Source organism: Triticum aestivum, chromosome 4A (assembly GCF_018294505.1).
Source record: "Triticum aestivum cultivar Chinese Spring chromosome 4A, IWGSC CS RefSeq v2.1, whole genome shotgun sequence".
Classification (NCBI taxonomy): Eukaryota; Viridiplantae; Streptophyta; class Magnoliopsida; order Poales; family Poaceae; genus Triticum; species Triticum aestivum.
In genome coordinates this window covers 724,931,542-724,946,731 of record NC_057803.1, presented here as the reverse complement: position 1 = coordinate 724,946,731, position 15,190 = coordinate 724,931,542, and the positions used below count along the sequence as shown (strand labels likewise).

Genomic DNA, 15,190 nt, shown 5'->3' with positions numbered 1-15,190 from the left:
GCGGGACCTGGATGCCCATATTGGTTCCTACGTATTCTTTGAAGATCTTATCGGTCGACGAACCTCGATGCTAAGGATTCAGCTAATCCTGTATGCAGTTCCCTTTGTCTATCGGTATGTTACTGCAGCGTGCACATGGAAGCAAGATCCCATCGCACATAGTTTTTTGTCTTCTAAAACAAAAAAGGATAAAGATGGGTCGGCCAGCGCGGAGAAGTGTGCGTCCGATTGCGGAAATAGAAGGAACTGTGCTTAAGGCGTCGTTTAGGATATGTCGTTTACGACTGTGCTACTCGTCGGAGAGCTAGAAGAAATGGCGGTGCATTGAGGCGCGGCCGAGGGAGATCAAGCGTGTCCATCTTCCTCGACGTCATTAGCCACTGCTGACTCGTCCTCGACGACGTAATAAGCCCTACCTTGCCATGTCCTCTCCTCCACCTCTCTCTCCCTTCCCTCCGTCTTTCTCTTCTAAAATTTCATCCAAGTTCTTCTGCACTTCCGACACTCCAGCCCGACCCCATCAAATTTACCACGAGTCTCCCACATCTTTTTTTTTTGGGAAATTTTGTTTTTGCCACACTAAATTTTGCCAATTTTCCTTATGCCACTCTAGATTTTGACATTTCACATTTTCCACTCTTAGTTCTTGACAATTAACACAATTGTCATTCCCGTGGCTAAAGTAAAAAAAATCAGAGTGGCAATTGTTATACATTTCAAAAGCTAAGAGTGGCAAAAATGAAATAAGTTTATTTTGATTTTGCCACGTATTGGCAATTGTGATAATTGTCAAAAGCTAAGAGTAGCAAAAGTGAAATGTCAAAATCTAGAATGGCATAAAGAAAATTGGCAAAATCTAGAGTGGCAAAAACAAACTTTCCCCGGGATTCCCACATCTTCTCATAGCGGAACAACCTGGGAATCCAAGCTGAACGCCTCTTAAAATACACAGCCATAGGCGAACCAACCTGTGGTTGGATGGTTAGAGAGCCAGTAGTATTCCCATCCCACCAGGGTTCATGTCCTGATGCTCGCATTACTCCTGGATTTATTTCAGGATTTTCGGCGATGCGCTTTCAGCGGGAGGAGATGTTCCCGTCGACAACGAGGGAAGTGGATCCTCTAACATGAAGGAGGAAAGTCACCTAAGCTACAGTGCAGACTAGTGTAAAACATAGAAGGAAAGTCACGGATACTGTAGCAATCACTCTATCATCTACTTAAGTAGGTACTATACACAGCTATTGTTGATATAAATAAATCCAAAATTAATTTTTATTGCACCATAATTTTGTTTGTATGTAATTTTTGTAAATGTATAAAGTAGATTTGTAATTTGCAAATTAATTCGAGTCATCTTAGCCTTAATCATATTGGAAGTGAAGGAGGGAAGTTAGAGAATTGTAGTTTAGATGACTTCCCTCCTTCATGTTAGAGGATCCACTTCCGACAACGAGATGCCTACGATGACTTCGTAAATCTCAAATGATATGCCCGCTCAGTATCTCAAAAGTGCTCATACGAATAGAGTGTGCATATATGCGTTTATAGGGTGAGTGTATGCGCGTATGTATGAGCGCTTGCGTCTGTACTGTGTTAAAAAAAACAGCCCTAGAGCAGGTAGGAATCTATTGCCCATGTTCGGCCCATTATCCCTGGACTAGGCCGGGCCAGCGTTACAACGGGATGATGGAAAAATATCGAGGCTCTGCGCTCAGAAGGCTGCGCTGCTCCAACATCCGAGAACAGGAAGAAACGGCGGCGCACATGGAGGCGCAGCCGCGGGAGATCGACGGGCATCCTCCTTCCTCGGCGACGGCGACCGCTTCTTCGTCCTCGTCCTCGTCGCGGACGTAATAGCCCCAAGCCCTACCTCGTCCTGTACTCCTCCATCTCCCTTTCTTTCCCCTCCGTCTTGTTTTTCTGGTTAATTTCGTTCACCTGTGGATGTTGCATCAGATCCACCTATATCTTCTGTAAGATTAATCACACTGTACCTCGATATGTAACTGAATTTGGTTGATATAATTAAGGCAAAGATTGATTCTGCTTATTGTCAATGGCAAACAATCCAGATTGAAACCATCCCTACTTTAGATCTCCCACATTGCATTTTTTTGGCTGATTCAGTTTGACAACTAGGTGCTGTCAGTCAGTATCAAAGCACACGGCACCTGCCAGATATTATTAGTTTGAGAAACAGGCGATTGTGGTATGCAGTTCAGTAGGCCCAAAGATTTATATGAAACTTCAGCAACCTGTATCTACCGCGTATAGCTTCTCTGTAGAACTGAAATTCAGTGTCTGCGTCGTTGTTGATCTTATTCTGAGCTTCTCAGGGGCAACAACTCAGTATAATCTGTATCTTTGTTAGCTCAGGTCATGTTTCCTAGAATCTTGGCAGCTCCTCTTCTTTTTCATACAATTATATCTAGCTTCGCATGCCTAACCTTTTGCCCTGAATTTGTTGTGTCCAACAGGGAGAGCGTTGCCATGCGAATCAGCGCTAAGAGAACCTGCTATGCCTCTGCTTCCTCTGTCTTTGCCGCATCCGGGCCACGAGGATGGGTAGAGCTCCCGGAAGATTTGCTCCAATGTGTCGTTGCTCTCCTCGGCTCCTCCCGCGACCTCCTCGCCTTCGGTGCCACCTGTCGTCCTTGGCGTGATCTCTTCTCGGTATGCACGTGCTCTTTGCAGCCTCTCCTCCTACACCCGAGTGCCGACAGCAAACTATCTCCCCAGTTTAACCGCTGGACGACCTTGCAAGGATGCACGTGGAGATTGGCTGATCCTGCTGGCACCTCATCCTATCCCAGTTTGCTTTCCTTGAGTGACCTCAGAGGCATGTTCTTTCTTCGCTACTCATACGGCCACCTCATCTTCTGCGACGATGATGGGTTCTACATTGTTAATGCCTTCAGCGGCGCTAAGGTTGTTCCTCCTTGCCTCAAGTCAGATCACTTCACCAGCATCAGCTATGCCACCTTGATTGCCCCTGATGCATCCGATGACTCACATCTCCTTGTTGGCAGTGGAGCCTATCTGTTCCAGTGGCGCATCGGGAGCGACTCTTGGTTCGAACACTATCCTAAAGTTAATTTTCTTAAGATTGAACAAGTCGTGGCCCTGAAGGGCAAAACATATGCCCTAGGGTCTTTCGGGTCCTTCTGCATTGTACAATTCTTACCCAGTCTCTTAATTCAGAAGTTTGAAGTTATACTTGAGGAAGATAGAACCAAAGATCTTTATTGGACAAATAAAAAAACATGGCTTGTTGCGTGCGGTGACGCGCTTCTTTTGATCAAACTTGAGGCATCAAGAAAGACATTCTCGGAGGTCATCCAGTTCAAGGCCTTCAAGCTTGAGTCGTTGGACACCGTGAGCAAGAAGGCAAGGTGGGTGAAGGTGGACAGGTTGGATAACTGGGCCATCTTTGTCAGCGCGGACGTGCGATGCGAGGCATTGCCATGCATGAACCCAGAGAGATGGGGAGGCAGAAGCAACCACATATACTTCCCAAGTTATCATCCTGAACAACCTTGGGCTGCAGTCCAACTATGGCAAAAACATAACGACTGTTCAACACATTCGCAGCTCGAGAACACTGGAAACCGGTACCGCAGATTGGAGTCAACCTGGGTGATTCCAAGCACGTTTCCTCGCTCTGGTTAGTGATGATCTTTGGGGCAATCGTACATGCGTCTGGTGTAGCTTCTGATACAACTTCCGTGGGAGAATTCTACCATGTTGCAGTTGCAGGACGAGTAGTTGACTGAATGTTGCTGACTTGTTTTCCAAAGTTACTGATGTTGAACTCTACTTTTCTTGTGTGGTGATTACAAGGGACCCTTATTATATTTCATTTCTCATCTACTAGAAATTGTAGAGATTTTTTGTAATTGAGCCACTTGATAACATGGGCTAGGCCTGCAACTATCTTTCATACTAGACCTGTGGCTAAGCCCAAAATGCAAATTCATACTGCCTACCAGCTAGCATCTCTGCTCATTATTCATTCGGTAAGCTATAAACCTACTGTCATTCTTCATTTTTTCATACTAGAAACCTATACTGTTTATCCTTATCTTTGTAAGATTTTACAGAACCATTTCGATCCTAATCCTCTGTCGAAGATCAACTGTTGAACAACTATACAGATCTTTCATCTTAAAAAAAGGTTTGTTTGGACAGATTTCCAGCACATCTCTTTTTCCATGTGGATGGGATCACTTTGAAGACCCCTTTATCCTTTAGGTCCAAAGAAAATATGCTAGTTGCCAATATGGAAAAACAGAGCACATATATATGCACCTTGTTGCTGTTTAACAATGACAGGAATAAAGACTGGTCTAGCTCATCGCCATCGTCTTTTTGTGCTTACAAACCTTTTGCTTTCCCTGTCTAGCATGCCCCATCATTCGGATCCCTACAAGGCCTCAACATCTTGATGGCATCAAGGAAGAGAAAAAGATGACATGTAATACCCCCATATTCGGCGCGCATCCTTCTTACTCGGCGGCTGCTTCCTCATCCTCGTCGCTTACTCGGCGGCTGCTTCCTCATCCTCGTCCCGTTTCTCTTCACCTGCAGATGTTGCATCAGATCCGCCTACATCTGCAAGTAGGGATTAAGGCATAGATGGATTCTTTCTGCTTATTCTCGAAAAAGAAAAGCAATCCAAATTGAGACTTTCCCTGCTTTAGATCTCCAACATTGCAGATAATAATAGAGGGTGTCGGTCGCTGATTCTCAATTTGCTAGGAAAATCATATGTGATCTGCTTTTATTTTTCTGTCAGCATCGACACTTGCCAGATACAGTATTTGTTTGAGAAATGCAAGGCAATTGTGGTGTGTAATCTGTATGAACCAAGATCTACATGAAACTTCAACAACCCGTCAATCTAGCGTGCCTTCATCATTGTTGATCTTGTTCTGAGCTTCTAGGGAGCGACAACTCAATGCGATTAGTACCTTTGTTCAGTTCAGTGCATGATGGGAACGTAGTGTGGCGTTGATGTCCTAAAGAAACGCACCAGGCAATTCCTGTACAGTTAAGTTATACCTTGTTTCCATGCCTAACCTTTTTCTTGAATTTGCTGTGTCGAACAGGGAGAGTGCCATCGTGCAAATAATGGCCAACAGGACATGTTCTGCTTCTGTCTCCTCACTCTTTGCTTCATCTCGGCCGCAAGGATGGGCAGAGCTCCAGGACGACCTGCTCCGACCCATTGTCGCTTTACTACGCTCGTTCCGCGACCTCCTCCCCTTCGGTACCACTTGTCGCCATTGGTGTGATCTCTTCTCAGCACACAGGTCCTCTGTCCAGCCTCTGCTTCTCCAGCCCCTGTCCAGCCACTTGTCGACAGGCTCTCTCGCATAACTGTTGGACCTCATTCCACAAATGCACATGGAGATTGGGTGACCCTGCTGCCACCTCATCCTCTCGCAGTTTTCTCTCCTCGAGTGACCTCAGAAGCATGACCTTTCTGCGCTACTCCTACGGTCAGCTCATCTTCTATGACAACAATGGGTTCCATATTGTTAATCCATTCAGTGGCGCTAAGCTTGGCCCTCCTTCCCTACAGTCAATTCAGTTCACTTGCATCAGCTATGTCACCTTAACTGCCCCTGTTGCATCTGCTGACTCATATCTCCTTGTCGGTGCTGGAGCCTATCTGTTCCTGTGGCGCATCGGGAGCGATTCTTGGACAAAACAGAGTCCTAAAGTTGGTCATTTTTCGATTGAACAAAATGTGGCCTTCAAGGACAAGACATATGCCCTAGGGTCTTTCGGGTGGTTCTACATCATTCACTTGTCACCCAGTCTCATTGTTGAGAAGTTTAAAGTTGTGTTCGAGGAAGATAAAACCAAAGATCTCTATTCGGCAAATGAAAAAGCATGGCTAGTGGTGTGTGGTGACACGCTTCTCTTGATCAAACTTGTGGAGGCGGGAAGACGGATGCGCTCGGAGGCCTTCCAGTTCATGGCCTTCAAGCTTGAGTCATTGGACACCATGACCAAGAAGGCAAGGTGGGTGAAAGTGAACAAGTTAGATAACTGGGCCATCTTTATCAGCGTTGACGAGCGGTGCGAGGCGTTGCCGTGCATGAACCCGGAGGGATGGGGAGGAAGGAGCAACCACATATACTTCCCAAGTTATCAGTCTGAAAAACCTTGGGCTGCAGTCCAACTACGGAAAAAATGTTATTACCATTCGACACAGCTCTTCAACACTGGAAGACGTTACCTGAAATTGGAGTCAACCTGGGTCTTCCCCACGCGTTTCCTTGTTACGTCCTGCGATGATCTTACGGCCGTGAGTGCGGTTGGTGGGAGGATTCTACTATGTTGCAGTGATTCTACTATGTTTCCTTGTTACCGTGATTAGCTTCTGATACAGCTTTGGTGGGAGGATTCTACTATGTTGCAGTAGCAAGATGAGTAGTTCACTGAATGTTCGTGACGTGTTTCAAAACTTGCATTACAAACAGAAGTGTAGATTAAATTATCAGATTATGTACTTTCCTCTTTTTTTCTGCGGCAATTACAAGGGACCCATATGTTTTATTTCTCATTTATTACAGATTGTGGAGTTTTCTTGTACCTGGGCACTTGATAACATGCGCTAGGCCTGTAACTTCCTTTTCATGCATAGATAGCTAAGAGTAACTTGTCTCAAAAAAAAAAGCTAAGAGTAATTGTACTATGGTTGTTGATTATTCACGTGATGCGCTTGAGCATATGACTATCTCATTGGGTGGAAATGTGAATATTGATAACATAGCTTGGCAGAGCTACAATTTTTTAACTGAACATTGTACGCCATTTTGGGCTGGAGAGTTGCAAGGTCACCAAGAATTAAAGTGAGGATGCAAGTCCATAGACATCAGGTTAATATAGACTGCAAGTTTAGCCAACAAACATATAAGCAGCATATATGCATTCATCACAAAGTTTATATTTTGCACCAACAGATGTATGGACCAAACAAAGCACATAACTAAAATAAAAGCCCAGGCACATCCGACATGGTGCACACAAAAAATGCTGAAGAGTGATATGAAGACTCAAGAAGCTAATATTGTTTCAAGATGCAAACCCTTATCTCTTGTATGCAAAACGGGAGTAATTAACAAGGTTCAGCGAAAACAGCAACATGTAGCACAAGTTTTGCCTCCAGGAATGTACACTGGGTGGCAAATAGAGATTATTACAAATCTTGATGTACTCCGTCAAAGGAGCGGAAACTAGAAGGAACATAGCGACAAAAAAATCCCCAAGTGCAGCCAACGACAACAAGACAACTGCACGGTACAACGACACGATCTCATATCCAAGCTGCAAAGGATGTAGGATTGCGAGCAAGATGAGCATTGATCGTCGCAAAACAAGGTTCTGGCTCCAACTCCTCATGTTGGTTGCCATCTACTGGGTATGAAAATACTCGAGCGTTTTCATCCAATTGATAGACAAGGCCACCCCCTAAACCCATTCTCTCTGGATTCACTAAGAGTCGTGGCTGTCCAGTACGTTTCTCGCCCAAGAAGAACGCCCACTTCTTCAAGCCTCCCTCTTCCACGATCACATACTTTGCAGGTTCAGTTGAGAAGTCAATGGAGAAGGCTTTCCCGTTACGACCAAGTAGGAGAAGTGTGTCTTCACAAGCCACCAAATTTCCAGAAAGCACGTACGGGTCCATATAATCTCTGCAATCAAGTCTTAGTAGCTCAACATGAAACTGAGGTGTCAAATGCACGGTGTATAGTTTTTGACGCATCCTCATAATGACCCGGCCTTTGAAGGACACCATCTCCTTGATCAAATGTGCATTTAGAAAATCGCAGTGCAACCAAGAGGGGCTCCCAACTCGCCAAGCATACAGGCAGTGCGGGCTGCTGACAAATAGATATGAATCTGGTGACGCCTCTGGAGATATGAAGGTTCTGTAGCATAGTTGAGTCAATGGAAAAGGTGGAGCTGCAACCGTAGTGCCAGTGAGCACGTCCATAATGAAGAGGGATCTCTTGTAGCAGAAAATCGCATGACCATAAGAACATTTGATGACTGCCATTTTGTTCAAAATACTTGGAGGGGTCAAGCGACACAACGGAGTACTTGGATATACAGGATCAATGAGCTCCCATGTGTTTCCAATGTTAGAGACAGCTGAGCTTGTCTGGTCGGCACAGTTCCGGAAAATAACAGGTGGGAAGAGCTCGCCTAAGGTAGATTTGATTGACATGAATGCGGCATACCAGCTAGGGCAGGTGGCGATGAATGCAAGAAGGTCACGAGTTGAACCCAACAGGACAATGATGGAGTGCAATAATCCATGTGGTAGGTCCGCCCAGCCTTCGGGTCCAAACATGACACGGTGCATGGAGATGGGGGTGTCGGAGCTCCGGTTGATGTTTTGCATGATATCAGCTTCAAATTCTGCATTAAGGATCATGAAAGGACAACAATTTTAGCAATGGACCTGAGTTAACTATATAATATAAATTGTTATCACTATTTTAATTAAATTGGTACTGCTACAGCTATGATAATTATACAAACACAACAAAAATGTTTGTAGAAACTATAAACATAATACACAGTAGAGCAAAGACTACAGTATTGCCATCGAAATGTGCATCTGCCTCAAGAAAATTCGATCATGATAAAATTCATCAACAGTTGAAAAGAAAAGGCAAGTTCTGTATTTTTCTTTCCACCGAATGTTATTTATATGTGTTGCGCAACAGGTTTGGCTCTTGTCTCCACCTCGATTCCGGGCGCACAGATACACGACAAATTTCATCAACATTTGAAATTAAAAAGTGCAAGCAATATTGAAATTCTAAGATTGTTCTACACTGATAGTGGTAAACCCTTGAACTATTTCATATTTTCATATAGTATAAACACAACAGGATCGCACATCCACCAACAACACATACACTCAGATCCCCAAATCATCCATGGCAGAGTCAGGCTAACAAGAACAAAAGTGCGATGAGCGCGTCAGAGGAGGTTGCCCCCAATGGGGGTGATGACGGGCCAAGGAAGATGATCCTGGGCAGCCTTGCACGGTGGAGAACTCTGTCTGATCGTGGACCGTGGCACCGGTCAGCAAATATATATACTCGGCCAACCCACGAGACCATGTCCTACATGGAAATTGACTTAACCTAGATCACATCATATACTACATATTTGGACTCAAGCTTGACGCAAACACGTGAACTCCTACTAGTACATGTACATGACTTTGGTTAGTCCCCAAAGAAATAAAGCCACGTGACATGCAAGCACCAACTAAATCATGTTCCAAACAAAACAATCAAGATTGTGCTAACACTAGCGTCGGCCACTGCACCATCAATTGCTGTCATGGGTTCCCAACTCCAGTAGGAGGTGGGGAAGGTCTCGTCCACAATACCGGCAATCACTCCAAAGCTGCTTGTATGTACAACTCAGAGCAAGGGGGTAGAACTCGACATCAACTTGGTTCCTTCCCTTGCTGAGGCTGAAACCGGAGGGCGGAGGTGATTCAAGGCCAGGCCTCCTCCATGAGTCCTACAGCCAGCAAGGAAAATGAAGTGGGCGAAGTCAACCTCAACAAGGCACCTCCCCTACCCCTGGAGCCAGTAACATGAAAGCCAAGCACCACAAAGATAAGAATAGCCACAAGGGTAAGCCAGGGAAGTAAGTTGATCAATCCCTTGTGAACACCGGGGTGGTGTTGGGTAAATGCATGGGACGTGACAGTGAGTCTTGTAATGAGTTTGTGGCGACACCTAGTTACAAGGGTCCTGGTCTGAACAAGAAGGCGTGAGGTGAGGGTAATGGAGGTGGCATGAGCAACATAGGTGTGTTAGGCGGTAAGGTAGCTATCGGCCCATTGGTTGCCGATGAATGACATGTGATAAGGAAGGCACCTATCAGGAGAAATGAGTCGCCTGATCTAGAATTGTTGGGGCCTCGGGCAGTCTCGGATAGTTGAAGAGCTAGTTTGCCTCGTGCACGCATATACCACTTGATGATTGTTTTACTTTCTGAAACTCAGCAATGTGAAAGGAGTTTCAATAATCTTAGGAGGATGCTAGGCCGCCAGAATTGTATTGTGCATGATGGTAAGGGCAAGGGTGTGTTGCGTTGTTGTGAGATAAATGAACTAAAATAAAAAGACTGCCATATACCCGAGGTACATCAATGTCTTAATTCATGATGATTCCCATGACCCGAAGTGTCGGGCTACATGGTGAACCTAAGGAGTAAGGAAGACGTCAAATCTGGAGTTTACTCAAAAGAATAAAGCCAGATGCTCATGAACACTTGTTGATGATAGGTGATTTTTATGAGACGATGTGTGGCAGGATGAGCACTTCTCAGTAGCTTGGATATTCGAGAGAGAAATACCAATTTCAGAGAAGGCTTGTTCTAGTGTGATCTTCATAATTGGGGCTATAAGGGGCCATCCTGGACATACAATAATAAACAGTATGGTAAAAGCAATGTGACCATTGGGTTGAAAGTGCAGTTGCATCGTCGGGTTGGTGTGATTTATTCAGAGTGAACAATGGTACCTACATATGCTCCAACCACTTTCCTCTATGGCTGCAATACAGAGATAGACCCAGGTGCGTAGCAACGTGAAATCCTTCCGGTATGAGTAGATATGGGAAAGAGTACCGTCGCCAAAGGGAACTACTGAAATCCCTGGCCGATGACTGCACTAAGCTGGGAGTGCTGCAATAGGATGTTTGATCTTGGACATGAAAGATTTTGGGTCCATGATAAGCAGTACTCACTGGCTGAGAAGGAATATTATAGTCACATACTGAATGCACCATCTTATTGGTTGCGGATGGTCGGGAAAGCATCTCAAGAAAGCAGGTCTTGGAAGGAAGGTTAATGCCAATCAAAATTGTTGGGGGAGCCTCGGTGTCTCTAAACTAATGTTTGTTGATGACAGCCTTTTGTTCTTCAAGGCCGTAGGAAGAGAGGTGAGGGTAGTGAAGGACACTCCAAATCTATTTCAAAGGTGTACATGATAGCTTCTTAGCCCGGCTAAATGCTCTTTATTACTTAGTGAACATTGCTCGCCCCATGTCCAGTAAGAGATAAAGGTCACCCTTGGTGTTGTGGCTTCCACTTTTGAGAGTAAATATTTGGGTTTACCAACCCCAGAAGGTAGGATGTTTGCCTCGAATTTTAGTCGATCATGGAAATGTTCACAAAAATGTGCAAGAACTGGATTGAAAAGTATATGACCCATGCAGCTAAAGTGGTCTTGATCAAGTAAGTGGTTCAAGCGCTTCCCAACTACTTCTTTGGATTGTTCAAATGTGATAAGTATGAAAATTTTATCTGGGACTTTAGGTGGGGCGATGAGTAAGGACATCACAAGGCCATTTGGCTCTCCTGGTACCAACTTATAAAACAAAAGAGAGGAGGTGTTCTAGGATTCTGGGATATGCATATGTTTAACCAAGCTCTCCTGGCAAGGCAAGGGTGGAGACTAGTTCACAAGCCGGATAGTTTATGTTCCAGAGTCTTGAAATCAGAATATTATCCTTGTGGGATATTCTGGACATGGTCATTTCCTCGTATGCATCCCCGGCTTGGAGTTAAGATACTCAAGGAAGGCATCATCTGGCGTATAGTGAATGGATGAAAAATTCAGATTCAGAGAGGCAACTGGATTCTGAGACAGTATGGCCTCAGGTTGCCAAATTCGCTAGAAACTCAAGGTTGAGGTGGGTTAACCAGTTGATTGTCTCGATAAAAAATGAATGGAATATTAACCTTGTCCATAGGCTATTTTCTGGTTATGATGTAGAGGAGATATTTCGCATAAATCACCCTTCTATGTAATGGATGACGTGCTTATAAATTTGCCACCCAACTCAAATTCAGGTACAAATCCCCTGCTTCTAGCTCATCAAGTGCGACATATAATTGGAGTATTTGGGATGTGATTTGAAGAGATAAGGTTCCAGAGAAGTTTAAGGTCTTTGGCTGGAGGTTGCTACTGGCTCACTGGCTACACAATTGTGTAAATTTGTAAAGGCGCTGAGTGTAACACTATTTGTGCTATTTCTGGTAACAATGTGGAGCATGAATTCCAATCTCCACAGTGGCTTTGTGATGTTGGCTAGTGTCCCATCAATACTTCTTTTTTGAGGGAATTGGTGTCCCATCAATACTTAGTGCCCCCATGTCTAATGATTGCAATCAGTCTATGGTAATATACAAGTCTAGTGTTTTCCCTCAATTAAGTAAAATAAACACAACTTGAAGATCAACTAATTTTTACCTTAATTTTTCTAGAGAAAAATAGGGCGAGTTCTTCCCTTACCTTCTTTGATGTTGATAGCGGAGCGCGAAGTGGAGGCAACAACTAACTTCTCCGATGCCAGTCGTGGCAAGACGTGGCCATCGGAGATAGTATGCCGCTTTCCTCCATCGCCAATCATCATGTTGGCTCCAGATCTGGAAAAAATGGTTGGTCGCCCACACCTAGGACTCCAGATCTGGATGTAGTTGGTTGCCCAACTGCGGTGACTCCAAATCTAGATGCGGTTGGTCGCCCACACCTAGGACTCCAGATATGGATGGAAATACAGTAGGAGCCCACGCGGTTGTCTCAACGCATCATCCACCGCTCAATCGTGGGCTGTTCAAGCGCAATCTCGGCGTGGATGTCGAGGGGAAGGGGGAACGTGTGTGACGAGAGAGAGAGAGAGCGGGGGGGGGGGGGGGGGGAGGGAGAGAGAGAAAGAGAGGAGAGGAGGAGACTGGCGTGTGGGTTTGTTCGTTATAGAAAAGCTTTACCTATAGATTATTATGTGAGCTTGCATACCGCAACAAGACCTCCCGTCCTCACGTTTAAATTGCCTCGGCCTCTCCCACGTGGTGGGCCCACTTCTCACCCTACCGCTCCCAAAAAAGCGTGTAGGATGAGAGTTGTGCATGTTGGTCAGTTTGCTCGCTGGAGCGAGCAAACTCCAGGGAGTCAATGTGAGGTGCTCCCAGCAAGGAGACGAAAGACACCATACAACATGCTCCGACCGGCCATGATTCCTGCATACAAATAGTGAACCATCAGACGCCAATGACCTTACCTCACTGACATGACACCCGCGGCTCCACTCCTAGACACAGGATGTCTGCGTGAGGTACTCTATGTTCTCCTAGAATTCTTTTAACTGTCCGCCCATATTTTTATTCTTGTTTCTCCTTGTCAACCAAGACCCCTCTACTGAATTTCCCTTTGGCTTGAGAATGACGGTTGTGACCTCCATAACAATGCAACACTCGTCACCCGACCTCTCCTCTTTGTCTTATGTGTCGTTGTTGCCGATGATAGCAAAGTGGACGATGACAATGACGGTGATATCCGCTCTATGCCAAGGACATGCACCGTATGCGAGGGAATATCAGTGATCCGACACCCACGACACAATCCATAAGGACGTGTTTTCTTCCCATCGAAACCTTCTCTCACAGCCGAAGATGGCGCCCCTCCTCGATCTTCTCGTCGGCATCCACAGAAGCAACTATCCTAATGGTCTATCGAGACTGAGGACACCCGAGCACCATTCAGATATGCCGCCAAAAAAGGCGATGGAGAAGCACGTTGACCATGCACGTGCAAGGTAGGGGCAACCCTGTTTAGTAAACTATAATAACGAGTTCTAGTGTGCATCACAATTATTGCATAAACACTCTTTGATTAATTATAAAAAAAGATAATTCAAAACCTCATGTAAATTGCTATAAAACACACTAAAATAATCAATGCACTGGTATAATCCCGCTAAAAAATACTAAAATATTTACCATAGTTTCCTTAGGGGGCGGCCCTCTCATTTAACTAGGCAGACAAACCCAAGAAGCAAACACTCATGAGAGATATAATCATTTTCTAGTGAAAAAAATATTGTTACCAACTAAAGAAAGAACAAGCATGCATGTAGAACACATGAGCAATGATGTACATCTGATTCTTCTTGAAAGATATACGAAGGGGCACAGATATCGACATAGAATATGGAGTGAGTGGATTAAAGTTGAGTGGTAGTAGAATCCATATCCGTGACATCGCACCTTTCAAAGGTTCGAAATAAGCTTCGTTAGTAACAAGTGTATCTGAATTATCATCCGGAAACAACAAAAGTTATCCAAAGATTCGTTTTCTAGCGGTATAACAGTGTCGGGTTCATCGAGAGATACCGGTTTCATTAGTAACAAGTGTATTTGAATTATCATATGGAACAACAAAATTTATCCAAAGATTCGTTTTCTGGCGGTATAACAGTGTCGGGTTCATCTAGAGCATTCTCATCCTCCTGCGACATGCCGACATGTAGGTCATTGCGCCCAAGAGAGACGATTTACTCCGGAACATGAAACCACCATCAGTGATGTGGAGCACGCACGAAAAGAGATCCACAGGAATGGAGAACGCTAAGTCTAAGTAAGCTCAGCTGAGTATTATTTGCATCCAAGTCGTTGTAGTATAGTGGTAAGTATTCCCGCCTGTCACGCGGGTGACCCGGGTTCGATCCCCGGCAACGGCGCAGTCTTTTGTTTTTCCGGCCCAAGACAGGCCAGGCCGATTCTTTCCGGCCTGCCGAGAGCCCGCTCCTGGCCTGCACGCTTCTGGACGCTTCTACAACGGTCGAGGCCGATCCACTGCGTCCGATGGCTCGTGCTCGCCTGGCCCGTCTGGGCCTATTTATCGTATGCACCTTGGAAAAGTATCATATTCGCTCTAGAGCCCTGCCAACACATTATCTGTCGTGCTACAAATTTGTTGTTGCAAGGGCAAAGCATGCGCGTGCTTAAGGATCCTAGTCTTTGTCCAAAATAGTTATAATGAATACCATCGATTTTGATAAAAGAAACACTAGCTTTTAGTTCGTGCGTGTTACCCTTGGTTTGTTGGTTTTGCAGCCATATTTGCTAGCTCAAATTTAAATGAACCAGCGTTATATTTGTAGGTCAAATGAGTTAGTGTTGTATGTTGTGTGTTTATGTCGGTCTTTTTCTCCAATTTAGCCGGAAGAAGCTGTCAGGTTTTCGAATTTGGCTCAGTCGATTTCGTTAGGAAGGAAGAAGGAAGCGCGGGCAGGGTAAAACACCGTCAAGGCCTCGGTCAGGAACGAATCGTAGGCGGAGGCGAGTTCAAAGGTTA

At 45.0% G+C, this 15,190-nt stretch overlaps 3 protein-coding genes and 1 non-coding gene across 4 annotated transcripts; 3 read left to right on the top strand and 1 right to left on the bottom strand.

The window, feature by feature from the left end:
* The first annotated feature begins 1,681 nt into the window (after positions 1–1,681).
* Positions 1,682–4,318, top strand: LOC123088384 (putative F-box protein At3g25750). Its single transcript, XM_044510581.1, has 2 exons — positions 1,682–1,853; positions 2,481–4,318. Exons 1-2 carry the CDS (start codon positions 1,687–1,689, stop codon positions 3,670–3,672), a joined length of 1,359 nt encoding a protein of 452 aa, XP_044366516.1. The 5' UTR covers positions 1,682–1,686; the 3' UTR covers positions 3,673–4,318.
* A 982-nt stretch (positions 4,319–5,300) lies between these two features.
* On the top strand, positions 5,301–6,719 carry LOC123088385 (uncharacterized). The gene has a single exon (XM_044510582.1). It carries the CDS (start codon positions 5,480–5,482, stop codon positions 6,389–6,391), a length of 912 nt encoding a protein of 303 aa, XP_044366517.1. The 5' UTR covers positions 5,301–5,479; the 3' UTR covers positions 6,392–6,719.
* Positions 6,720–7,084: 365 nt separating this feature from the next.
* On the bottom strand, positions 7,085–12,766 carry LOC123083414 (uncharacterized). Its single transcript, XM_044505463.1, has 2 exons — positions 12,350–12,766; positions 7,085–8,439 (listed from the first exon to the last, which is right to left on the bottom strand). The coding sequence occupies exons 1-2, from the start codon at positions 12,468–12,470 to the stop codon at positions 7,331–7,333; spliced, it is 1,230 nt and encodes a 409-aa protein (XP_044361398.1). The 5' UTR covers positions 12,471–12,766; the 3' UTR covers positions 7,085–7,330.
* Positions 12,767–14,501: 1,735 nt separating this feature from the next.
* On the top strand, positions 14,502–14,573 carry TRNAD-GUC (transfer RNA aspartic acid (anticodon GUC)). The gene has a single exon. It is a non-coding gene; the product is annotated as a tRNA-Asp (tRNA).
* The last annotated feature ends 617 nt before the right edge of the window (positions 14,574–15,190 follow it).

Bases quoted from the DNA above. Each gene is read 5' to 3' on its own strand.
- LOC123088384 (XM_044510581.1), top strand. From the start codon at position 1,687: ATGATGGAAAAATATCGAGGCTCTGCGCTCAGAAGGCTGCGCTGCTCC. The intron at 1,854-2,480 runs GTAATAGCCCCA...TGTGTCCAACAG, and splicing joins TCCTCGTCCTCGTCGCGGAC to GGAGAGCGTTGCCATGCGAA.
- LOC123088385 (XM_044510582.1), top strand. From the start codon at position 5,480: ATGACCTTTCTGCGCTACTCCTACGGTCAGCTCATCTTCTATGACAAC.
- LOC123083414 (XM_044505463.1), bottom strand. From the start codon at position 12,470: ATGATGATTGGCGATGGAGGAAAGCGGCATACTATCTCCGATGGCCAC. The intron at 8,440-12,349 runs GTAAGGGAAGAA...TCCTTAATGCAG, and splicing joins CGCTATCAACATCAAAGAAG to AATTTGAAGCTGATATCATG.